At 33.6% G+C, this 27,107-nt stretch overlaps 2 protein-coding genes across 16 annotated transcripts in view; one reads left to right on the plus strand and one right to left on the minus strand.

Moving 5' to 3' along the window:
• Positions 1 to 27,107, minus strand: part of LOC105318288 (potassium voltage-gated channel subfamily A member 1) — a 67,830-nt gene that overhangs the window by 24,483 nt on the left and 16,240 nt on the right. For 3 of the 11 annotated variants that reach the window (XM_066084767.1, XM_066084766.1, XM_034472738.2), the window contains exon 1: positions 22,338 to 22,964. The exons of 1 other annotated variant lie outside the window; for it this stretch is intronic. In XM_066084767.1, the coding sequence (XP_065940839.1) occupies positions 22,338 to 22,466 (129 nt within the window). In that variant the 5' untranslated portion in view covers positions 22,467 to 22,964. Of the gene's footprint in view, positions 1 to 1,620; positions 1,741 to 3,563; positions 3,757 to 5,014; positions 5,245 to 6,909; positions 7,523 to 11,120; positions 11,438 to 13,279; positions 13,371 to 15,973; positions 17,240 to 22,337; positions 22,965 to 27,107 lie in introns of those variants that run through there. 7 more of the 11 variants (XM_066084771.1, XM_066084775.1, XM_066084773.1 and 4 more) reach the window with 7 other exon arrangements.
• The window catches only part of LOC105318287 (U1 small nuclear ribonucleoprotein 70 kDa), a 32,639-nt gene that overhangs the window by 2,413 nt on the left and 3,119 nt on the right, over positions 1 to 27,107 (plus strand). For all 5 annotated transcript variants that reach the window (XM_066084776.1, XM_066084780.1, XM_066084777.1 and 2 more), the window contains 6 exons: positions 247 to 309; positions 1,891 to 1,945; positions 7,602 to 7,666; positions 19,390 to 19,452; positions 24,642 to 24,723; positions 26,922 to 27,023. In XM_066084776.1, coding sequence (XP_065940848.1) covers positions 247 to 309; positions 1,891 to 1,945; positions 7,602 to 7,666; positions 19,390 to 19,452; positions 24,642 to 24,723; positions 26,922 to 27,023 — 430 coding nt within the window. The remainder of the gene's footprint in view (positions 1 to 246; positions 310 to 1,890; positions 1,946 to 7,601; positions 7,667 to 19,389; positions 19,453 to 24,641; positions 24,724 to 26,921; positions 27,024 to 27,107) is intronic.

Below are 27,107 nucleotides of genomic sequence, written 5' to 3' on the forward strand. Positions count from 1 at the left end.
ATTAGGCTTGGATACTTGAGTTATTGCTAGTATTTTATTTAGATTAAGATTTTTTGATGAGAAAACATTATGTGGTACATGCAACAAATGTGAGATAATGCATCTTCTAAATATTTGCAGTGCTTTTCAGTGTTTTTGTTTTTCTCAGTTTCACACCTGAATATTCACATCCTTTTAATCATCAAGTTGTTTATATATTAGTTTATTATCGATATCAATGCTATAATGTGATTGTCTTCATTTCAGGACCCAAAAGACACCCCACCACCTACCAGGGTAGAAACAAAAGATGAAAGAAAAGAAAGAAAGGTAAGCGACAAGGCTAGATATTTGATGATACACATAGTTAAGCTAGAATATTTTTAAAGGAGATTTGAAAATTAAATTGGGATACATATACAGGGGTATTGGTACAATTTTTGGGTTCTGATCTTTTATTTACAGAAAATAACCCAATTTTAAGTGATCAAAAAAGTTTTCAAGTACATGTATTGTTATTTGATTTCTACAGTCATACAATGGTATAATCAAGATTATTCCATATTCATCAGGAATGTTGATAGTACTAATTAATTAATCAATTGTATCTGCACCTTGTTGATATCTGTTTAGGTTTAAGTGAAATTCCTGTTAACCTATAATTGATTTGAAATATGAATACATACAGTAATAAAAAAAATACTTTTTAGTCATATGTGCATAAATAATGAAAAAGATGCATAAAAACTAAACTAGAAATATGATTTGTGCTCTGTTGAGAAGAAGGGCGTCGTAATAGCCAGACATTGTTGTGTATTAGGGTTCTGGCAATAGTCACTGTAGGACTGAGGGGATTAATTAGTGCCAGGAGCATACATTCCTAATAAAAACATAGTCTTTACAGTATTGATTGCTCCAGCTAATGTCTTCCACATGCAACTGGCTAATGAAGCTTTATTATACTGGTAACTGTGAAAGTAGCTGTTAGACAGTGCTGCACAAATATTCCCTCCCCCACTTTTTATTGCTGTGTGAGTTGTACATTATTTACGTTGTCCAGTGTACAAGCTCAAATGGAACAGCCCGTGCAGGGGGGTAGGGGGTTATTGGGCAACTTGTGTAGGATGGGAGGATCAAGAAAAAGTGGGTAACCTAGACGAGAGGGTGTAGATTAAGCCAATGTCATGACTTTGATATCGGTACAAATCTTTCTTGGCAAGGCTTGTAGAATTGGGTAAGCTGTGTAACAAGTGCCTTATGTTCAGTCTTTGTCGAGGGTTTAGTATTGGGGAAGGTTAAACAACTGACGACACAAAGGTCACAGGTTTTATTTTCAGCCCCAAAGTATTATTTTTTTGGCATCAATACAGGAGAAAAATAACAAATTTGTGTAGAGTGTTTCAATTACTCATTAAATGGCTAACACAAATATTGGTACATCACCCTGAGAAATGAGCACTTTCTCATACAGAAAAACCAATAGATTTGTCACTTTTAACAGAAATCACCGACCCAGAAGGAATGTCCAGGGCAGTCCTGGTGGCATGTGAAAATAAAGCCTGACGAAATTTTGTGAAAAAAGTGAAAAGAACAAAACAAATGCTTGACATGAAGTTTTTCCTAAAAATTATCAACACCAACCTTATTATCTTCTTGTGCATTGTCTAGGGCATGAACTACCATAACCATCGAACCAACCATTTACTTGTCCCAGATTTGATTTAACATGCTGTTTTTATATGTAATTACATGGTTCAGAGAGTTTGGGAAGTGAAAATTTAACTTGCTCAGGTTTTTTTAAGCTCTCTTTAAATTTAAATATCTTGTTTAAAAAGGCAATGACCGACAGAAGGAAACTTTGGGAAAGTGGAAGGGAAGTAACTCTTAAATGTTCTCTTACTTTATTTTCAGAGAAAGGAAAGAGCTGAGCAGATTGCTTACAAGTTGGAACAGGATCTAGCCTTGTGTGAGTATTCAGCATCTATGAAACTTTGGGAATCGAGATGCAATTGACAAAATAGAATAGGTGTAAGTTTCTCTGGGGGTAGGAATTCATCCTGATACCGATCATATCATATCTATCTGCTTTCCTGGGGGAGAACCTCTATTGATTCCCAATACACACTGACATGTGTTTAGGCTGAGTAGATTGACTTGCTACCAGTTAAGTCAAGAAAGAGAGAGAGAGTAATTGGATGCAGTGTGTCACTTGAGAGCAAGGAAAAAATAGTTAAAATCAAGATTAAGCCAATCCTTTCCTTGTAATTCTGGTACAAAAGGCAAAGTGTACAGCAGCTATGGATAAAATACTGTGAAAATGTACCAAGGCAGTTTGTAAAATCATTATCAATAACAGAAGGAGTGGCTTCAACATGTTGATTTTAAAAAGGATAGTAGGAGAGATGAGCATAAATGTCATATAATTCTGCTTTGGGGGTTGTTTTTTTGAATTGCACAGTTGTAATTAGTTTATATGTATAAAAAAAAAAAAATGAAATGAGTTGAATTATCAAGTGAAGTCATTTAAGGAAGAAAAAAAAAAGATTAAGGTAAAGAACGAGTAGCCTGGAACTATAAATTTTTAGGCAAAAAAAAAATGTTACGTAAGCATAAAATAAGGATTTTCATAGCTATCAAATGAAAATGTCAATTTTCAGTGCTATTCAGATGTAAACAAAAGTATCCATGAAGGAATTTATGGATTGATTACAAGTTCTCATTAAGTGAAATGTTAAGAGAGATTTAGGGTTATATTGTGTATTCCCTTGAAATACTCAGTGCAGGCTAATTTCTGGTGTTATTTGAGTGGCATTCAATTATTGGATTCATGGGTATTTTTCAATTAACATAACAATCAATAGGAATAATTACTTTTTCTCATAATTTCAAAGTCAATTTAGATAATTGAAAGAGGATATTGGGACAACAAGATGCTTTCCATTTTCAAGCATGCACAACATTTCAGAAATTAATTGAAAAGCAGAGTGTTTTAAATGTATATGGTAAAGCTTGTATAAGGTAAATTGAACCGGTTTCATACTATACTAGAAATAATATAGCACAAGATAAATCTTTTTTGTATTGCCAAGAACAGAACCTGGCCCTGAGGCCATAAACTTAGACGAGCTCACTTTGGATCTCAGTCTCACTTTTAACAAAGGAATATATAGTGGAAATAAAGAGTATCATCATTAATAGAGAATAAGGAAGTTAAAATGTCTACCATATATCTATTTTATATGATATACGTTTAGATAAATATATTCCTAACAGCATCCTTTAACAATTGGATATCAGATTTGGTACCAATTTCTTGGGTTTCTGCCATTATATGAATTGGTGTACAGTTTTTAACAGAAGTAAACAAAAATAGACTTGGCCTTGCCCTCACTTCATCACTGGCAGTGGCTTTACCGTCATCAGGGTCTGGCAAAATTGTCTTCATTGATTTCCACTTTTTTACCTGTTACTGATTAGTTTAGGAGTTGAGATGTCCGTTAATGACGTTTTCCCCTCTTGTTTATCAGAAACACTGTACATGATGTTTGGAATGCAAGATTTGTTGAGAAAATCAATTGTTTTACCTGGGGTTCAATTTGAATGGTGGATATCCCTCTCATCTCTTACATCCAGTTACCATGGCAATGTTAGTCAAGCCTACATTTGATATTATGGAAGAAAAATGCTCCAACCAATTGTCTTTTTGTTGTCATTTGTAAATTAGTTTGATTCAGGATCTTGTAAAAATAACACAGATTCAGAAGAGAGAAAAAAAATGTTCTATCTATTAAAATCAAAATCAACTATTTCTGTCCTCAAATTTGTGGCTCCGCTGTTAAGGATCCTGAGGTTTTTTTCACAATATATATATTTCTTCGAATCATGGATTCCTGATTGTTTTCATTAATTCCATTTTCAAGCACTACAGGATATGAATTAACAATCCACTTTGTAAAAGTCCAATTCAGAATCCATTTATAATGGTCTTTCCTAAGGGTTTCAGTGCACTTGGTAGTTCTCTCACACATTCAAAAAAATTACATTGTGAAATGGAGTGTTTTTAAGTTTCTGCCACAGTTTATTCCTTTGTCGTAATGAATCTGGGTTTTTTTTTTCACATCACAGAGTTTCCAATCTTAATGAAATACAGGTAGTTCTCTCCTTCATGAAGATGAAATTGATGAGAACTTGTCTGCTAGGTAAGGTAGATTACATCTCCGCCCATTCTTGGTTATTTCAGCCATAATGGGAAGAAAATCAGCGGCAATTTTTTTTTTTTTTTTAGTTAACCCGAAAGACTGTAAGGTGGGATTAAAAACTTCACAGTCCATTTAGCGCTTGCCTCCATCCATATCGCGACAGTTAATTAATAGTAAATCCCTTTTTTCTTCAATATTGACACTGTATATGGTAGAAATGTCACTTCCCATGTCATATAGTGGAGGATTAGTTATGAAAACAGGATTGCAAGAAGAAAGTGGTTTTAGCTGCACTTTATTTGATTACATCACTTTTTTTTTTACTTTGGAGATGTTGTGTGTTCTACATGGATCAGTTAATGGCCATTGATTTGAAAGATTGTACAGATTTGATTTGCCTGTGTCTATTTAAGCTAGAGGCTGCAGTAATATTGATCATTTCACCTGCATTTCCACAATTTTGCGTACAAAATATGAATTATCACTCCCAGTTGATAATTATCAACTATATATAGAAAACCTCATCATCAAAGAAATTGTGCAATAAAGTGCATCATTCAGGGGATCTGATTTATTCTCTTGGCACTCCATATTGCAGATTTTACTGTAGGAAGTGCTGATGTCATCAATGCTAGAAACTAAATCAATTCCAGCACATGGGGGGAGTGGGTAAAGGACTTTATTCTAATGGTGCATATCTGTCCTTTATGTGTTTCTTTAGGGCAAATGATAACTTTTTTAAAAACTCGTTAAGTACCCTACAAGTAAAAGATAGAGAGAGAGAGGGAGAGAGAGAGAGAGAGAGAGAGGAGAGAGAGAGAAAGAGAAATTTGTACCTTTTCCTGCTTCTTACTACGTCCAGGATTACTAGAATGAATACTTGGGAACATGGCCAGAGATCACTATTTTACGTCATATTCCAGAAATTAAGCTGCATTTGTTGGTTTGATTTGCTAGATACAACATTTATCCTGAATCATTGTCTACGTTGAAACATTTTTCAAGGTTTTTTAACAAAAATTTTAGACCCATACTTGTTTAATTTTTAATTTAGATCTCTGGCAACTCTGAATGCTTCTCAAGTTGTTAAAGCATTGATTGCAAACAGTGCTTCTTCGGATGAGTGGTTTTAGTAATTATAACATATTCGGTAATATGCACACACACAGAGGCATACAAGGGGTGATTTTTAAATCAAAAGAGATTAAACAGGGTGACGTACATTGATAGTCTATCGGACAGATCTCTGATTGACAAAAAGTAGAATGACATGCTGATTTGTAACAATTCAAGCGGATTGTTCGTATTGAAATAAAGCTCTGATATTCATTGCAAGTCGCTTCTTCAAATTTCATGAAGTCTTTCAACCAGTGAATTTCAAGTTTTACATGTATGTTTTATGGTCCTGCAATGCCTTTGCTCTAGATCTGGCACTAGGGAACTTGATGGTCTCTACTTTTGTTTGGACCAATCCACTGAGTTGTCATGATGACCAGTTGGCATGTGGTATAGACCTAATTACAGCTGTTGCTGACTATTTACTATTTCCAACATCACGTTTTTAGGGTATTATTTTTGTAATCAATTTGTGGAGGAACCTTCCCTGTCTATATTGATGGATCAATACTTAGAGTCTAGTAAAGATATATATATATTTAAGTGTAGAACTCATCCCTCATTATTTGTATCATTTCAAAAAATGTAAGAGAAGAATCGTTCAATAACAGGTTTGCTGTGTATAGTTCTTTGAACAGAGTAAGAAGCGTGGTGGTTACAAAAAAGATAATTGGTAGACAGTGGCTCTAGAAATAAATTCTAGATACAGCTTGCGTTGGAAAGTGTTACTAAGCAGGTGTTCAGAGAGGCATGTTCTTCAGAGAAACAAGTAAATCTACCCACAAGTAGACTTAGTCAAAGAGTGGAGGCAGAAAGAGCTTCATTTCATCAATTCTAATAGGTACTTGGCATCTCCATGACGTTAGTTGTCGCCATGGTTACCACTAAACAGTCAGTTTATTGAGGGGAAATATGGCATTGCAGGAGTTGAGCTATGTCCATTTCTATTAGTTCATTTGGCAGAGAAATTCCCCATCTGAGGGTCGCATTGTAAATGATGAAGAGGCTGTGCATATATTGGTGCTCACATCGCTAGTTTATAGGTCAGCTATCTGAAGCATCTGTTTAAGAGAAGATACTTCTATGTCACGCTCTGCTGGAGGGGTTGATGAATTTTTCATGCAAACAACCAAATAGGTTAAATTTTAAACAAATGCTGTTCTAGAATGTCTTCTATGTTACTCTACTCACATGAAAATGACATTGAATATAATCAACAAAGCTCTCTAGACTTGAGTTTTTGTGGTGAGAATTGAACATTATAGCAATTTGCATTGCATCAGAGCACTTGTTTATGTTGGAGCTCTTTGATGTTAATTATGTATAATGAACCCATTGGTTATATATCTCCCAGAAAAATCAATTTATGATTCCCAGGATATGTAGCAAGAAGGATAACCTCAATGAACAGTTGCACAAAAAAATAGAATGTTCCCTTGCTGCTGCAGCAGGTGTGTTGAATGTCAAGTAAAGGCAGTAGCATGATTAAATGAAGGGAAATGATAAGCATCAAAACAAACACTAAAAGCAGGGAAAACCAGAGTAAAATGGGGAGGGGGAGGTATGTTAGAAAAAATTTGCAGATCTGACCAATCAAAAAAAAAGAGACTGTTACCTTGAACAATGAGGAGATCCAAACATCCATACAGATGAAAAGCCTCTAAAATTCCCTTGCTAACTTACTCCTCACACATTGCACTTGTCACATGCCATCTCCTTCACCCGGAGAGGGAGTACAGGCTGGAGAATTCCTCATATTATCATAAGCTGATGTTAAATCAGAGACAGATTTTTAGGGGGAAGAGGTTTTTTTGGTCTTTGTTTAGTTATATTTTCATTAGAAATGACAGATATAAGTAACACCTACATTAGACACTGGTTATTAATGCACCTGAAGGATCAAGATGAAGTGAAAGGAAGCATTATTTTCCCTGTCTGTTAATTTAGCCCTATTGTTGTCCATGCGAAATCGGTATCGGACCATAGTTAGCTAAGATTGGAGCTGGGGGCCACCAGAGAATTTCTTTACATTCTATGCACATTGATAAATTGGATATTTCTGCCCTGGACTTGGAGAAATCTATCAGATATGGTTATAATGTTGCCACATGTAGACACTCCATAACCTTTGGAAAACAGATTGCTCTGAAATTGATTTTGACGTCCCGTCATATTACAGTAATATAATAGACAATTCTTGCTACCAACCTGTGGCTAATCCAACACCCAGTCCAAACCAATCCCAGAAAATTGATATATTCTGTACTTTGAGATAATCCCTAATGACTGTCCTTTTTCTTTCCTTAGGGGACCCTAGCAATGCCGCCAGTGCCACTGGAGATCCATACAAGACACTTTTTGTGGCTCGAATCGTAAGTAAAACCCACTTCTTATATCTTCCTTTTTTGCTTGGAACGTGTGCATTGTCGATTCACACATCAGCCAGGACTGGTGTGGTTTGATGGATTTTTTATGGAAAGACTCTTATTTTTGGGTCATTAGCCAGATTAATTCTCACCACAGCACTAATTAGAATCTATTGATAAAACCTCAATCACAGCTTATCTTCCATTAGTAGATACACTGAGTACAACCATTGTGATTTTGCATGTGCACATTCACATGCAAAATACATTAATTACAAATGTTTCTCTTTAAAGTTTCAGTGTTTAATATTTTCCATGATAATTTTATTCAATGTTAAAATGATTCTTTTGATATTCTGCTAGCCATGTGTTTGTTGTTCAAGTGTAAACTTTAATTCATCTCTGAAACCACTAAGCCAATATTAATAAAATTTGGTATGCATCATATGTAAGTAAGAGGAACTTAATTGTCTATCATTTGGGCTTTTAACTGCCAAGATTGATGAAATATTAAAAAAAAATGTACTATACTGACATGAGTATCTAGCAGACAAACATAATGGCTTAGAGACCCCTACCAAAAACTGTGAAATTCTTAACCTCAGTGTCAGGATTTCCAGTGCAAAGGCAGGTCTAACATTTTTATAAAATTGTAAAAATGTATTGTGTTATAAATATTTACTCTCTATTCATGGAGTCTTGCAAACAAAGTAAGTATTTGATTAGCAAGGAAACCCTTCTTATAATATATAGACATTCTATGAATCCTTCATAGGGTTTCAATATACTCAGGTGACTGTTAGGGCCCTCGGCCCACTACGTTCAATGCTTAGCACCTTTCTTTCATGTATTATATTGTTTCAGTGGTGATTCTGCCATCTCTCAATAACACACATTATTGTTTACAATGGAAGTAACTCATTCCTGTATAAGAAGAGAATAATGCGGCTGTTTTAGCTATTGTCAAGAAGGACAACTCTAATATCAGAATTGAGGTTAATTTAGATAATCGACATGAATTTCGCTGTATATATCTGATTCAGACACACTCCCATAATTTTGGAATAGGGAATTTAAAAAAACTAATCAATTATGATATTAATCTATTCTTATTAATGAGGGGAAAATGGAATTTATAAATGTTTCATATGCACTGGTAAATGATATTGCAACAAATATATATCATTGATGCATAATCAGGGTGTTTGAAAATATTGTTGGAAATGGCAGCTAGATGATTAATTTAAGAGTATCGATTGTGTGTATAAATAGATTATAACGGAATTGTCTGAGGAAGGACATTTAATTAAATATTAAAATTCCATCTCATTACATAACATTAAGGGAACAAATGTACTACTTCTTATGGTTGCTGGTTTGCTTCACTCTACATCTTCCATGCAGGTATGCCATGAACAATCCATATTCATTATAAGATGTATAGAATCTATTTTGAAGTCAAGGTATAGCAAACATATGGTGAAAATTAGAGAGAAGGTAAATGCTGTGGTTCTGCATCCACGGGGTTGAGGGGTAATGCATGGAGGAAGACATTGCTTCTCTGTCAGTATTTAAAAGAATAGTTTGAAAAGAAAGAGCAACGACAGCTTTATAAAATTATACCAGCAATATGTTGCCAAAATGATTAAAAAAAGATACACAAGATAAAAAAAACTAAAAAACAAACAGAAGTTGAATGTCACTTGACATTTGAGGATACTGGAGAATCAATTGCCTGAAACAGTTTGTGAGGGGTTTTGTCAATTTGATAAAGAGTTTGCCATAAAAGCACAAAAGAATGGCTATGCACATGCTGTTTATATTGGAGTGGATGATAGGGTTTTAGAATATATGTTAAATGTTGAGATCAAATGTATACAGAAAAAATAGGCATGTAATAATAATGAAAAAAAATTAAGCGATAAAATGTCTTTTCCCACCATTGGTAAAACTATTTTCCCAACATTTCATGCCTTTATGTACATTGCACACATTTTTATAAATATCTCTTATCTATTTGATTGTATTTTTTATTTTAGTATTTTGAATTGTTGTGATGTATTAGGTGCACTTTTGAGCGTATGAGATTTCTGTTCCAAGTTTTCAATACTATTGAGAGTGGGAGAAGTATGATTTGCCCCAAAACAAGTATATATATATACTGGTGAAAGTACAGTGTTGGGAAGGACAAGATTTATTGGAGGACATTACACATTGTACAGTTCATTTAAGTAATATTCCTTGTTCTCTTCATCAAACGAAACCCTTATGGTTGTAGGAGGAATTAATTTTTCATTCATCATCAATGAAAACTTCACTGGTATGAAAGATGTCTTGAATACTGGTTGCATTAGAAACTCAATTAGTTATGAATAATAGATAGATATCCTGTGGATTCTGATGTCCCAAAGTGCACTGGCCTGTTCAGGCTTCAAGTGAATCTGCACAATAATGGATCAGAATGCTGCGATCAAATTTTTTGCATTGATTTACTTTCAATATTGCTCGATTAAGTTGTCATAGGAAACATTTAGGCTCTTGCTTATCTATGCTAGTCCGTTGTCATTGGCCATCTTAATGTTTTTTCTTTTAGCCAGACCTTCCAATTCATGGTAAAGTTAGTTTAGATAAAGAGTTTTGGGAAACAATATTTTTACCAATAAAAGTAGATTTTGATACATTATTAACTAACCAGCAGGCCCTGGAAGAATGAATTTGTTTTGCCATTATTTTAGATATGCTATGGTAAAAACCGAGTAAGTTATAATGTTTATAAGCAATAAAAAAAAAAACAAGACTTTGAACATGGCATCATGAATAGCAATCACAATTTAAAGTTTAGAATGGTAATACATGTAATGCTAGTAGAGCAAATTTGTCTTTAATTAACTTGATTATAAGAAAATGTTGTTTACTTCTAAAGTTGTATCTTATGGTTGTAAGGAAGGGAGAGTAAAATATATAAAATCATTTGAAAATATTTTATTAAAATTGAATGAATGTATTTTTTTTTTCAAAATACTCTTGCAAAATGCAATTGATACAAAAACTGATTTGAGACCACAAAGGTTAAGTTAGATGAGAGATACTTTAATTTGATACACATATTACCAGTAAACAAGAGTAATTTTAAAAAAAAATGTTCGTTTACTTGTTAGAAACATTGTCATATGACAGTTTTGAGAATTATTTTGGGATTGATTCAAAGCATGTTAGACCTCAATTTGAAATCAATGTCAGAAATTCTATGATTGTACAAACATAAACTCATTAGTTTTGTTAGTTTTGCAAGCATCAGATATAACCAGATCAAATATTTTGTCCTACTCTGAATTGAACAGATAGAAAATGATTATCAATATTTGCATGTGTTCAATGCCTGATAATGGCCAAGATAACCAAATGTCAACAACAACAAAAAAAGAAAAACTCCTTTTATACCAGTGTTTGAAACACTCACCTCTCTTGCGCTTGCGTATCTAAACATCATTTGATTCGGTTGATATTCCCAGAGAATACAACAATACGAGTCACAAAAGCAACATCAACGAGAAGCACATCCCATAATTGCAAAGAAAGGAAGGCAGTTTTAATGACCAAAAAACCCAAATGGAGAATGCCTTGTCATGAGAAAAAATGTTCCTTTCAATATTTATGCTGTAATATAAGTCACCAAGCTATCACATATTTGCAGAGAAGCCACAGCTTGTGTCTTAAAAGCACGACACTTCTCTTGGCAGACTGACTGCCAAACACTTGTGTCTATTTAGTCGCCATTTCTCTATTGAGACTACTGCTCCATTGGATCGGAAAGACAATTTTTTTTTACTTTACTTTTTTTTTTTTTTTTATTTTTACATTTATTCAGTGATAAATGCTTCAGTATAGAAAATTCAGGCAAAGACTATATGAATATTGCAGTAGTGTTGATCTCTTGGGAATCAGATATTGAAAGCTAACACGAATTGTCACAAAGATCTTGTTGTTGGGTCACATCTCAGTAAATTTATCCACTTAGAGAGCACGTCTTTCATCTTTTATTTGGAAAACAGTGCAAATTGCAAAATTTTCACTAAATCCCATTACAAACTTGATATTTTTATCAGGATACTATACAGGTTTTTTTTCATCAGAGGGAAAGAATTGATCATCAAGAGATGATGGGCGCATGTTGACAGAGATGTTATCATAACAAATATGACCGATATAGATGGATATAGGTGTGTATGATCTAATGTTGCTGAAGTTGATCAATGGATTGTCGAGGGGCCTATTTACCTGGGGAGGGCTGTCACAGGTGAATATACAGTATTGGACTTGGTTTATGAATGGTCAACACATTAATTGCTAGGAGATCATTGGTACAATGTGTGAATGTTTGTCTTGAACACAGTTTCATTCCTGGAAAACTTATATATATACTATAGATGTTTAGATTGAGCCATCCATTTGTTGCATTCAGTGGGACACCTTTTGTTGTTATTCAACATTTGCTTGCATAACAATTGACAAAGTGAAAGCCAGATGATTTTCAAATAAAAATTCATTAAAACCCATTAATTAGCAAACAATATCCAAAAGTATAGTGAATATTCTGTACGGCTCAAAAATGATCTTTGTGAAGTTTATTTCATGGCTTATGGGTTCAGCATCAATGTTTACGTGAATTAATGCTTTAACATGTATATATTCTTAACATATCTCCATGCTCTAAGTGCCAAACAATAGCAAGGATTATACAGGATTAGATGTTTGATTGACATTTTATCTTTTAGTGTAAAAGCAGTGATGAACCATATGCTTTATTAGGGTCACATCAGAAAAAAAGCTAAATAGCCAAGAATTGTTGAACCAGTGTGAAAATCAATAGCATTTGTTGGTATAGAGTCAAGAACTGACAAAGTTAAGCTGCCCCAAGAGTATTTATTATCTGCTAACTCTGTGTTGAGCTTGGGCAGAAGTCTTGCCATCTACTTCATACCGTTTTCTTGATTTGAAATCATTATTGGGGTTAGTGTCATATCTCACAAACTGTCTGGTGCTTTTGACACATTTCTGTACACAAGTATCCTCGGCAGGCTGGGGGGCTACTGGTGAATTATTAGATACGTATCTGTCACAATTTGTCTACTGATTCCAGGGCATTGACTCCTGACCATCTCTCAGAGTAATTGTATTGTATAAGGACTATAGGCATAAATCCCTCAATTTCAATTCAGTATTGCCATTACTTAAGTTTGCAAGGCAAAAGAATGAGGACATAGTTTTTATTGTTCGTTTCACCTGAATGACCTGGCCTTAATTAATACTCCTATAGATCGATTAGTGAGTATTAAGGCATTCAGATATATTTCACAGGTTACTAATTTTAAATGTGTAATAAATGGGTGCACTTCGCACTGTGACTGTGACTGCCACTGCAATTCTAACACCCATCTTTCCATAATTAACACACCTTACATTTTACGAATCCACAGCAAAATGTACTGCAACAGACCAAGAAAAGTAAGCAATTCCACCCAAAAACTGATTAGTACAAACATTTCCTTGAGTTTTTATAATTTTATAGACTATTAATCTTACTTGAACTAAAAAAAAAATTTAATAATATCAATTTACCTTTCTATTCATGTTAGTGACTTTTTCTCGGTATGTTTAATTTAGCTTCTGTACACATGTACATGTTCCATTGGTGTGTCATGCACTTAATTTGAATTTTAGATCCTTGACTTACAAGTGAAGCAGTACGTGAATATAAGTACATTAGTAAGTGGTCATTATGCCGCATTATGTTTACCCTTAATTATAAGTATGTGATTTAGGAAGTTACTTTCCGACACATATTAGTACGGACATAACTTAAACATGATGCATCAATTTTTATGGAAATAATCCTACAGCAAAAAAAAAAGCACCTCCGGAGATTAGCTCCTCAATTACCTGATTGCTGATTTATTGGTGTTTTTTATTGTGAGGTGATGCTAAAAATACCCGTGTAAATAGTCATTGCTTTTGTCTTTTATATGGAAAGCTTCTGGGGGAGGTTTTCTGCTGCTGCCACTTCTTGTAAACAGTGCCACTGTTGCTTTATACTGTAGTAGCATAAGGTTTTTGTGAGGTTGGTATAAAAGTTTATTTACATTACCCTTCAGTTTTAGGGGGTGTCCTAGATAGCATTGCACATACATAAAAAGCTGAAATCAGTTGTCTCCCCCTGAACAAGTGGTTTCATATATATATATATATATAGTCTCCTCCTGTGATGAAGGATTAAGTAAACTTTCAACATTTATCTATCTAACAGTTTATAATGGTTTATAAATGGAAAAAGTGTAAGGTAAACAAGTTCGTTTACATGTCCATCTACTACGGTTTCATTAAGTTTTAACATCAATTTTATTGTTGAGCAAATCGTTAAAAATCAAATGACATCAAAGTTAGAAACATGACCCAAATGGTATCAGAAGAGACATTCTCCACAGACTTTCCTTTCTTCTGAAATGGTGTACAAAATGAATGAAAAATATTAATAAAAACTGATGCTTATGAAATAAACTTGATTATTGTATTAGCTTCTGATATTGTCATCACCTTTATGTAGTGAAATTATTTTAACATTTCTCATGATGGATTTCATCATTCAAACATTTTGTACCTCAAATAATTTTGACCATGAAACCTATGCATTGTGAGGTCAAAGACTAAAGGTCAGTGATAGACAGCTTTATGTTGAAAGATAAATTTTGTAGCAGTGTTTTTAACCCTCACTTTTGGGATTTCATAGTGCTAACTGAATGAAATCTCAGGTCAAGTCTCATTATAGATCAAATTTCAAATGGATAGGTCAAATTTATGAAGGTATGAGGAAAAGATGAAAATGAATAGGAATGTACAGTAAAATCTGGTTATAGCGAACATGCTTATAATGAATAGACTCTTTCAGCGAAGGGTGTTTCATTCCCCATGACTTTATCACATGTTGTTACAATTGACGGATATAACGAATTAAGCTAATAATAAAGCAAAATTGCCAGTCCCTGGCACTTCATTATAAGCGTGTTTTACTGTATTGTGTAAGAGATTGTTGAAATTTTAGTATTTGCTGTATATGTGCATTTTAGAAATGTAAAATGCATATATCCTCATATATTTTGAACTATTATCAGTTTCATTTCCTTTTGAAATTGCTGTTATACAGCTTTTGGACTAGTTGAAGAAGAACAGTGTGTGTATCATGGTAGTGTTTCTCTTGAAGAAGACTTCTGAATTAAAGAAACAGAGGAAAAATTTAAACACTTCTTCTATATACACATGTCAGTTTATTATTATTTAGTGTGCTCTATTCAAATTAGTCTATATATCATAAACAAGGTATCCATTTGAGTTCAACAACCCAACCTATAAGCAGTAATTAGCAGCTTGATTAAAAGCTTTGTTCCCTTGTCAGTGAAAATTCCACTTTAAAGTAAATATGAAATATTAATATGGGCAAGAAACAGCTCTGAACTCAGTATTATGAATACGTGCAGTCCTAATTTTCGGGAACTATGATACATGATGCATAAAATATGTTGGCAGGAAATTTTGCGATATGTCTGCAAATCGATCGTGAAACTCTTTTGGGCAGAAAATTTGAGAATGCTGGTGATTGTCAGATGAGGACTAATTATTGATACAGGATTTAAACTGGGTAAATGGAGGATATTTTAAAACTTGATCACACCCACTGTTGTGTTCAACACTACGTCAAAAGTGTAATGAATATTTCATATTTTAATGATTGTTGATAGTCATCAGCAACTCTCATAAGTTATGTATTATTAATTAGAAAGGGCTGCGATGGGCTGAAATATTGAATGTATTGATTCATTGAAACACGTTGCCAGTTTTTAATTTTTTCGTTGTATTGCCTAGTAGCTAATGATGGTATCTGTATGTCCTCACAATGTTTACATTTTTATAAAATTACAGATAAAATTTGGTTAAATTATACATTGGCAGAAGGATAGAGAAATTTGCTATTTAGTGGGAATATTTTATTAAACAAATTTAAGACTATTCTTATTTTAAACTTAACCAAGAAGTTTGCATGGCCATGGATACATGATGTTAGCTTCAAAAGTTTTGTAACCTTTACGATAAAGACATGACTTCAGATATTGACTGATTTAGGATTTGTTTATCCAAGGAGAACAAGTTTGTTGCAATTTTGACTGCATGATGCAAATTGTCTGATAAAACCTTAACCTCTGATATTTTCAATGCATTTTTCTTAGAAATTATTACAATTTTTTTGAAAAAAAATGTACATACCCCTGCTGAACTAGAGAATGGAAACATGGCTTCAAAGAGTACACCAGCATTCATTGGCCAGTACAGGTGAACATATGTAAATCACTTCTTGTGTGATTTCTAATCTAAACAAACTCCGTTCTATCTAACAGAGAGGGAAATGCAATGCAACCACATTTTTTTTTTTTGGTCTCAATTCAAGAAATCCTTGCACATTTTACATCCAAAAACAACTGGCACTCTTATATAGCTGTGAAGTCGGGTAAAAATACTAGTTTTTTTTCCTCACAGCCAGATTGATCAAATCATCCTTGATTTAAGAGGTCACTAATTGGTCCTTTCTTCCAACCACTAGCCTTAGTGGAGGAGAAGCAGCCACTGACTGTCAAAGACAGATCTAACTTTTACTGTAGATTCTCCCCTGTAATACTTTCTTCACTGAAGTGGAGAAGATTGAGAGAAGACCAAATCCCCTGTGATTGCAGCTGCAAATTAATTTTTGCTGTTTAAACTTGGATTTGTGATTAATTTCCAGGCGGAATAAAAGGGGATCCAATCAAGAGCAAAGTTGTCATTGCCTGCATATGCCACAGTTGACGTATCTTTTTCCACACTTTTACTTCCAGATGACACCACTGAAATTTCTTGTTATCCCCAGTTTTAACACTGATTTAAATCTGATTATTGTCTTTCTAATACACCGATTCTCTCTTCATTTGATACTCTCCACTTAATCGAGATATCTGTTAAAACTAAATGACAGGGATAAAATGGACATTTAAATCGACTAATCAGTACTCTTTTCGGGTTCCTCTCTTAATATGCAGTGCCGTAAAGCAAAGATATGTCATCTGGAAATCAATGAAGTCTGAGTCTCGGGTTCGAGGACAATTCCATGAAAAGGTTTTATCCTATTGTTATGGCAGTGATTCTTAAATGCACTCCCATTCCTCCTTTTCCACAAGGTAAATTAATCATTGACACAGATCTCCAAATGGATTCAGTGATTGAATAGATTTCCGTTACAGAAAGTGTCACATGATCACAAGTTCTCACAGCTTATTGATGAACGGTTTATTCTGTGTAAATGACACCGATTTTGGAGTCACATGAAAATAATATCCATTACTACTGTACATACTGGAACCAACTGCGAGTTTCATTTCTGTTGTTAATATAAGCCAATGAGCAGCCATACACAATGTATGACAAGTACAGGTGATAATCACTCTAGGATATTTGTGAAAAATCATTGAGGCACTTGATCACATGCACCAATTAATTGCTGCCTATTAATATGTTGATGCTGCAGTGCAGATGGCAGATTTGTCAGAAATTTATTGAGCCGAGATTATGAGGGAACACATATTTTGTTGAGCACTGTTATGAAGGATAAGAGCAATTGGTGACAGTGATGGGGCATTGTAACTTGTATGAAAAATGCAATGGCCTGATTTTCTCATATTGAGTGATTAAAAGATTAGAAGTTTCAACTGAGGAAGATTTTAGATGACATTTCTATTATTGCCTCTGTGCACGAGTGTGCATGGTCTTTGATTTGCAGATAGATTTACAGAAAAGTAGATTGGTAAATATACCATAGTTTGGAATAAAAAACTGGGGGGGGGGGGGATGTGGATGTTTAACTTCATTCTAGACTACTTCATCCTTTAGCGGTTACGTGTACATAGTTAAGGTAAATATTTTGCCATGATGTTGCCAAGTTATGTATTTATTTATAAACATAGAGAAAAAGTTCCCAATTTTATTATTAGTCAACTTTTGAAGTATTTTGTGCTTGAATTCAGACATTTGCACATCTCGTTTCCCTCATAATCTCATTCATTCTTTTAAAAAGAACATAAATGGAATTGTTGGAATTGGAAATGGAATCGACAAAAGTTTCCGTTGTTCAAATGAGTTAGTAATCATCTCTCTGCAGCTAATGGATGCCTTTGTTTTAAAAATAAATGGCAAGTTTCAGATATACCAGTACTGAGATATATAACTGATGAATTATGCATAAAATCATATCTCCATTTCAGTCTAATAGGTCAGAGATATCCAAAAGATTCCCCATGGAATTTAACATGCATGTATATATACTTTGAAAACTGTTCAAGTTACATTCATATTGTGCAGTCTAATAACGTACTCTGCATTATACACATATAGATGAATAATTGAGTACCAGTATTTTTAAACAGTTTTATGTTTGATTGTGTTAATTTACATTAAACGAGTACATTCTAATTGTCTCCTGGGAGGCCTAGAACAAAAACCAAATGAAAATGGATGTTTGCTTTTCACAGAATAGCAAAGTAATTATTTTAGGAAAATTATGCAGTTGTATGTTGTTAGTTGCTTTCTGCATGACAGATTTATTAGGCTTTTTGTATCACACAATGAACACTTTGTCTAGTAATGCAGAGAACGTTACCCCCCTTCCCCCCTAACTAATTTCATAATCATTAGTTAATTGAACAAAGACAGTTAAATACAAATACTAAAGGAGTATTGATGAATTCTGATCTTTCATTTTCCAGCTTGGTTAGTTTATCATATCTCTCAATATAATCTAGGTTATTGATTTTTAAAACTGTGTACTTGTAAGGGATGAAAATCAATGACATAGATAGGTGAATCCCCAAAAATCGGATGTTACAAAAAAGAACTTAAGCATAGTGGTCAGTTTTAAAAAGTATAAGTGGTTTAATTCTATAATTCTGTTTTATCTGATTTTATCTGATTCTTAAGGAATTGCAAAAAGGAGAGATTTTAAACAGGAATTTTGAAAACGGTCTATTACTGGCTTTGCACGCTCTTTATCTTTGCTATAGCCATTAAATAGGGAAATAGTGGACTGTCAGCTATGCATGACAGGAGAAATGATCTTTTCCTTCTCCTGAGCATTGATCTGGCCTGAACTATCAGATCCTGTCAGGGCATGCAATGTGGCCATTATTATCGGAACATATCGGTGTGGCCATTGCATGGCCATCAGTTGAGAGCCATTGATTCTATGCTGCAGTTTTATATAGGGCTGAAATAAAGCAGGGTCTTCTTATGTTGTATCAAATTCTCAATGTCCATCTCCAGGAATTCTTTATCAGCCTCTTGCAGACTTTATTCAAGGCTCATAAAACACAGAATTGGGAATAAAGAAAAGTATAAAATAAACACTGTCTGCTATTGTCTGAAAGGTCAACCATTGCCAATACCTGATTAACTAAAGGAAAACAACTTGGAAAATTACTGTTGTCTGTGATATGCAGTTATTACATATGTGTCCAGATTTTTTTGCATTAATATAAAATTTATATTATGAAATGTTTTTAAATGTTTTGTTTACAAAGTAATTCCAAACAAAAATACTTGTATGAATTTGATTAAAAATGTTCTTTGCAGAAGTTCTCATGAATTTCTTCTTTTTTCAGAACTATGATTCAAGTGAGTCCAAGCTACGCAGAGAATTTGAAGTGTATGGATCAATTCGAAAAGTAAGCACACGTATATTCTCTCTCTCTCTCTCTCTCTCTCTCTCTCTCTCTCTCTCTCTCTCTCTCTCTCTCTCTCTCTCTCTCTCTCTCTCTCTCAGTGTTGCATAATATCAACTATAATAAGCATACTTTTTTTTACCTATTCATTGGTACCCTTTACACACAAATTTATGCATTGAATCATGAACACAAAAAAAACCCCTTGCAATCCACACAAATTTGAAGGATTCCAAAGTATGAAAGGTTAGGGTCTAATTTAAAATCAGGGCAGTAATCAGGTAAGTTTTTTAAATAACTACATCTTGCTCCAATTTGCTGCTTATAAAGACTCAAGTATTTACCAGTGTAACAACAGCTTTCCAATCAACATCCTAATCTTCTTGAATTTCACAATGTTTGTCCTCTGAAATCCCTAGAGGAGTAAAAGTGGATGACCTTTATCTGAAATTTTGGATCATTTGGCGAATAACTGTTACTATGATCTAATAAAAGTAAAGAGTCAAAAAGTTAAGACAGTTTAATGTTTTCCTAAGAAATAGAGACAGAGCCCTTCATCCATTTGATTTAAGAGCATCCAACAGCAGAAACAACATTCTGTGTTTACAAACATGTTTTAGCAATTTTCTGAACCCTGTTAGTTGTTAGTTATATGGGTTTTTTTGTACAGTGTAGTACTAGTACATTGTACTGTAGTTGTGTAAGTTGATATACTAGTACATTTTACAGTACAGCTTTAGATTTACTAGATATATATATTTATATCAGATGTATGATTTCATGTAGCACCTATTTTAAAATTTAAAAATGGACTGTTAAAAGTTTCTTTTAAAGCTGAAAAAAATTTGCCAATGGATTTTGTGTGTTAAAGAAGTTGAAGAACCTGTTATCTCTGAAGGCCAAAAGAGCATGTAAAAATGACAGTTTTGATCCCTTTTCCCATTTTTATGGCAAAGTCTTGTAAAAAAAATTTTTAGGAAGAAATCATCTGTTTTTCCTAGATTTGTTTTTAGAATTGAGTGGCTCAGACTTGAGTGCAGTCTAGTATATCAGTGCAAAGCAGTGAAAAAAAGGAAGCTTGCTGAAATGCCAGGTGTCAGTTTAGAATTGTAAATGAAGATGTATGGGAATACCCCACAAAATGTAGAGCTCCATCAGCATCAATACCAAATAGGATTCAAAGACAAACATATACAGATTTTTTAAAGTGACCACTTGTGTATTAAGATTTTATACCGCCTGTGCAATGTAAAAGAAATCTCAATTTGTTACAGAGACAAGAAAGTAAATTACACCCCCTTATCAAAATTATTTACAATACAAAACATTGTGGAAAGACAGTACAAGTTAAGGTTGCTTACTACATCTTGAAATTGTATCTCAAATCAAGTGGAAATTACTTGATTATAAAAGATAGCATGATGGCATAAGAAGTATTTAATTCAAACAGGCAAATTAGTATGCAGTTTTGGATTAAAAAACATGATTTTCAAAAATATACTTTTACTTTTGTAAAAGATAACAAACGCGCCAGGCAGTCACTTTTTCCATGAACATACACATGAGTAGAAGTGGGTGTATACTAATAGGTGTATTGATGCATACAATATTAAGCCTGAGCTTCATTATATTCCCTGTATATTGCCCATTTGCTAGTATTTGTTCTATCTCTTCAAAAGTGAGAATGATGCAGATAGTATGTTTGTTAAGGGATACTCACAGACTTTCTTTAGGATTTTCATAAGACTCATTTTAAAAACTAAAACAGCAGAGCTATAAAGTGCTTTTAAACTAAATAATAGTAGCTAATAACCAGATATGATCTACAACATCCTAAGTAACGGAGTGGCTGTTTGAAATGCATTTTCTAATTGAAGTTGTTGTGAAAATACCTTTTGATGCCAGAGAATTTCTTGAGTGATATGTGTGACAGTGCAAGTTTTGTGACAGATTTATCCTTGCAAACGATTAAAATGCTCCTCTGGCTGTCATAATGGTAGTTTCATCATCTGGTTTATTGGTGAATCTTTATTGTTTTGTCGCAGATTATATAAAAATCATTTCTATCAAGGGAAGACGGTTAAGAAAATCTGAAAAAGAAAATGTTAGGTATAGGGAAAGAGGAAAAAAATGTGTGTGGGGTTATTCCATAGAAACTTTAGAAAGATGGATTGCAGATGTTTAATGGCAGCTGCAATTTTCTTTTCCTTCCCCCACCCACACCTTCCAATCAGATAGAAGATTAACTGAGGAAAGAAACTTGTCATTTTGACAGTCTTATCTTTACCAGAATTTCCTCTGTCTCTGTTATACAAAAGATGAAATTAGAGATTTGGTGGTCAGTGAGGCAATAGGTTAACATTTCAGCCACCTTAAATGAATAAACTGATATTGATTTCATTGTTTTCTTTTACAAGAAATATGTTTTTAAAAATGTGAAATATGATATAAAAGATTCATCAGTGCACAATAAGTGTCCTGTATTGAAAAAAAATGAGATGATTGATGTAAGTGGGGTCTAGATGTACTGTTAGGTTGGGTGGACCAAAGAGGATGATGAACTGCTTCATGGATTGTTACTTAAAACAATTTGAATTCCTCAAAAGGATATTTTAGCTTTTGCTGTTATAGTTAATTATCTAAATTGGCGCAACATTTGTTTATGGGGAAACCATGAAATTTTGCTGTCATCTCAACTATTTTAAATGTCAGCTCCAGTAAATGGTGTAATATGAGGCTATTTATCTTTGTAATATGGTAATGTCAAGTGGCAACCCCTGCGTCCATTATCATGGTTTTGGACACAACACTTGGGTCAGGACAATTACAATTAGTATCCACTGTAGAGAGAGGTTAGGTAAGGGTGAAAAGTAAAGAAAAAAACTAACCTCTTCAGAACCCCAAAACCATATGGACACTCGGTTTGTATGCATCAGAAACGCATTCCAAGAAAATTGGCTTAAATTCCAGTCCCTGAACCATTTAACAGTTCCCACAAAATGAGAGTGACTGTTCATGTACAGAGTTTTCAGCAAAGCACAGATTGGACAACTGATGAAAGTGGTTGCTATAACAACAAAATGGGACAACTCCTGATTGCAGTTTTCGAAAGCTGGGCCATATCATTGATATCCATTGACAACATTCAATAGGTTTTCAATCTTTTAAGTGCATAAACTTCACCAGTTAATTGAAATTTCGTTCAAGTACTTCAGCTGAAAATATGATGGCTAAACCACTCGCTGATGGTAAGAATATCCTAGACATTTAAAAAGAACAATCCATAAATATTCCAAAATAGAATCAAGATGTTGGGAGAAATACATAAAACAGGTCAAAACAAAAGTTTAGATCTCCTGTTTTTCCAACTTGATCTTCAATGGTTGCTGAAGTTTCCAAACCATAAATATAGAATCCACTTCAAAACATGGAGTAAAACAGGGATAAACTAACTGTATATCAGGGGGGAAAATTATTCCTCGTTTGATCTCTATCGATAGCCCCAATGAAAGCTCTCGGATGAAAATAAAATCGGATCAGATTAAAGTATTCCTCTTTCTCCCTCCAACTTCCGTTGCTTACCCCTGTATAATGGCAAGATGATGACGTTATGCAGAAAGGAAGAAAAGTCATTTTTAACCAAGGGAAGCAGCGATGATTAGCAAGGTTACATGAAATGTATGTCTGCAAAATTTGAAGCTCTGAAGTTAGAATGGGATGTCTGTGCACTGTATTTTCGCTGGTCATGCCTGAAATTCCAGCATTGTAGAGAGCTGATTAGGATCCCAGTCATTATTTATATTTGCTGATTTTGTTCGAACCAGAAAAAATTGATGAGCAAATATACTATTGCTTAAAATAGGAAAAAGCATTCTTGTAAATGGATTTTGGATGATAATCTGTACTTTTCTTTAATCTTTTTTATTAGGATTTGTAGATGTATTGAGTTCATGAAACATTCAATAAGATATGACCTGCCATTTTTAATTAGGGTGAGATAAGTGTATCTTTGTGTATGACAGTTGTTGGATTCTGAGAATAACTTATCAGAAATACTGCCTGTGCTGCAGACATGTTACAGACAAGAAACACAGTCAGTGCCATGGGTTTGTGTTTTGTGGAAAATATGGCACATAATTCGTGAGAATAAATGTACGCTGGTGTGATGGGCTTGACATTTTCTTACTATGACGTCTTTTTTCAACCCTCAATTTTTTTCCCCTTCTTAATCTGTTATTGTTTATTCAGCTATATTTTTTTACTCTACTGCTAGGTCAAACAGACCTTTATGTAGACAGATTTATTTACAAAATCAATAATGATAAATGGAGCCAAGCTGATTATTGAGAATTGAGGAAAATCAGTTTGATTCCAGTTTCAGCACACTATTGGAATTTGTTATTTATCTTGAAAATTGTTAGATTACCAGAAGTCCTCTTGTAAACTAGAGGTTTATTATCTCAGTAAAATAAGTCTACAGTTATTTAGTGAAGTGCATTTCATTGTAAAGATAACAAAAAGAAAACATATTTTACACATCAAAGAATTGGGATTGAATTAGGTATGTAAAGAGGTTTTGATTGTGAAAGTTTTTTACATTCTTTTACACTTTGTATTTGCTGGAAAAGTGTCATCCAAGAAGTGTAATTGAGGTTGTTATTTTGATGTCAAGAATATGAGACCATCTTGATCCATTAAGACAAGTTAACTAACCTCAATGAGAGATTTTGAAAATCAGGAATGGAAGTACAGACATGAGTAGTAATGAACAGCATATGCAGAAACACAATAAACAATTTTTCCCCTGTGAGAACACTTTTAGTGGTGTTTGAATCTCTTTGCTGAGATTCCAAGACAAGATTCAGATAGGCAATTTGTTGTGTGCATAATTAGACTGTACTTCATCAACTATAGAAGTGCAAAGATTAACTTGCTTACCAAACATCATTTTTCTTGTTAAAAAAAGAGCTGTACTAAGAATACAGTACAATATTGATCTCACAATGGTTATAATTCCTTAAGTTGCATGAGAAAATTGTGGACAATAATTTGATGGCAAAATTATTAGTCCAAATGAATCCTTAATTTGTAATAATTACAGGGCAGGAAAAAGTAAAGAAATGAAGTTTTGGTTATCTGGAAGCTTTGAAAAACATTTTATTAAATTTATCAATTCTTTGTGTATTTTTCAGATTTCATTGGTGTCAGACAAAACTTCAGGAAAACCAAGGGGATATGCATTTATAGAGTTTGAACATGAGAGGGACATGCATTGTAAGTAACAATCACCATGGCAACCTTTTACTTCCTGTCTTGGGGTCTTCTGGGAAATCTGGACAGATTGATTTTGGATATAAACTGAGAACAATCCCAGAAGACTTCAGTCAGTGTAGCAGTTTAAAAAAAGGAGTGTTCCTTGAAACAAGCCAGGGACTTGCAATGTTATCAGAATTTTGTGTTCTTTAGGGTCCTCCTTGCAATAAGATTCAAAAGCTGAGCTGGTGACTTAGTTGTAGGCACTAAAAGCGATTTTACTGTTGGTTCTGACATTAACCAAACTCTTGAAGTAAACAACTCTTCAGAGTTACTGCTTGTGTTTCCTCCTCATCTGCACAACTGATATAAACTTGTCTGTGATTTATTGGGTGTCAGGAATGTTTTATCACAAGTGTTATTTCAGATTAGATAAAGATCTAAGTTTACAGAATTTGTGCAAAAAAAAGACTGAAAAGAATAAAGCAAGGATATATTTAAATGATGAATTGAATTGGGTTATTTCTATATGATTTTTATTATAATCATCCTCTTTTGTGGGAAAAGCCAAGAGTCATGTTTATTCGGTATTTTCTAGAAGAAAAAAAAACAGGTGCTCACCTAATGAAACATTATCCATATTATTTTTATGATTAACAAATTGTTTTTTATTCTTTGGGTGGTAAGTATTGTGGCTTTGAAAATGTGTTTTTACCTTTTTTCGATCAGAAATTGTGTATCACTGCCTTGAAAAAAATAATTTTCTTTAAAATACACATTTCCTTGACATTCTAACCAATGTCTCTTATTTCTCCTTCAGAATGAGAGAACAGAATGGGTAGAAATAGACCCTTCTTGTTCGATTCACCCAATCTGACTCGTGAGAAATTAATTGCTGGCCAATGATAGGTTTGTATGGGAGTGGTAAGACAATCATTTGTCCCCAAGCCCAGTACAATATCAAGCCATGTGGACAGTTTCAAAAAGTTCTTTGATTAAAAGGGTGCATGATTTTTTCCCCTTTTGTAAAAATTTATTTTTTTAATTAATCTTTCATTAAATTTCTTAGATTAAAATATTTGATTAAAGGCATCTAGTTCCCAAATCTTTGATAAGCCCCCCTCATTTTGCCCTTGTCTAGGTGCAGTCTGTATTCATTATTTAATGGGGAATGGTAAGCCATTAAAAAAAATGTAAAGTTTTTAAAATGAAAAAAATAACTGAAAAATCAGGTAAGACAAAAATTAAAATGTAGAATTAAACTCAGGTAAGATATAAAAAAAAATTAAAGATAATCAGGTAAGATGGAGGTTGCCTTCCACGAAGACATGTCCTCATGTCTGCCATTTGGGTGTTCAAAGCAGAAAAAGCATCAGTTTAGATGGGGAAGAGTTTTACAGAATTTGCGTAAGTGACCAGGTATTTTCTGAATTGACAAATTTTTGGATGTTGATAATTAATTGTAGATGTTGTGAAAAAGAAATCAAAATAAATTTTTGGCAAAATTTTATTATTTTTTTTTAAATTCAAAATTAGAAGAAATTAAAAAAAAAAAAAACCCTTGGGTAGGTATCCGGTGACCCTTTGCTAGGACTTTTGACCACTTTCCATACGCAGCAAATATGTATTGTACTTTTAAAGAATTGCTTTGCAGGTTCCAGCATCATTGGAGGTAGTAAAGAATCAATGATTTTCTTAAAGCTACATTAAGCTGGAGGGAGGGCAATTATTAAACAAAGCTTATTAGAAAATCATTGTTCAAAAACAATACATGTATCTGTAGTAGTATATTTTAAGTTTCAGCTGATCAAGGTCAAATTACAGCCCTGCAATCTCCCAGAAATACAATAAAAAGATAGAATTTTCACACGTTTATTAGTCCAAGTTGCAACAGAACAGAATCCAACATCATTGAAAGCAAGACTTAATAAAAAGATCATTAGGCAGAGCATGTGTTACAAAAAAACTCTATAACAAAAAAAAAAATATGAATGCTTTTAAGCAATTGAATTACATGTGAGACAGTTTAGTCAGATTATTTATCTACTATAGACAAACTTTACCATTGCCAATATTTCAATCAAATTCTGGACAACCATGACATTGTGTATTAACATGGATTGCAGTGTTGTAGTCTGATATGTAATTATGATAAGTTTTCCTGCAAAATCTGTAGAGATAGATTAGTTCAGATGACTTGCAGCTTTTTTCTTGTTTAGCTGCATACAAACATGCAGATGGAAAGAAAATTGACGGAAGACGTGTTTTGGTTGACGTGGAAAGAGGAAGAACAGTCAAAGGTTGGAGGCCAAGAAGATTAGGTAGGTAGAAAAAAAGCCAAGCAAGAATTGCCATCCGAACACTTCTCTGGATAATACTGCAATTTATGCTCACTAATTAACTTC

The sequence above is a fragment of the Magallana gigas genome, chromosome 5 (genome assembly GCF_963853765.1).
Source record: "Magallana gigas chromosome 5, xbMagGiga1.1, whole genome shotgun sequence".
Classification (NCBI taxonomy): domain Eukaryota; kingdom Metazoa; phylum Mollusca; class Bivalvia; order Ostreida; family Ostreidae; genus Magallana; species Magallana gigas.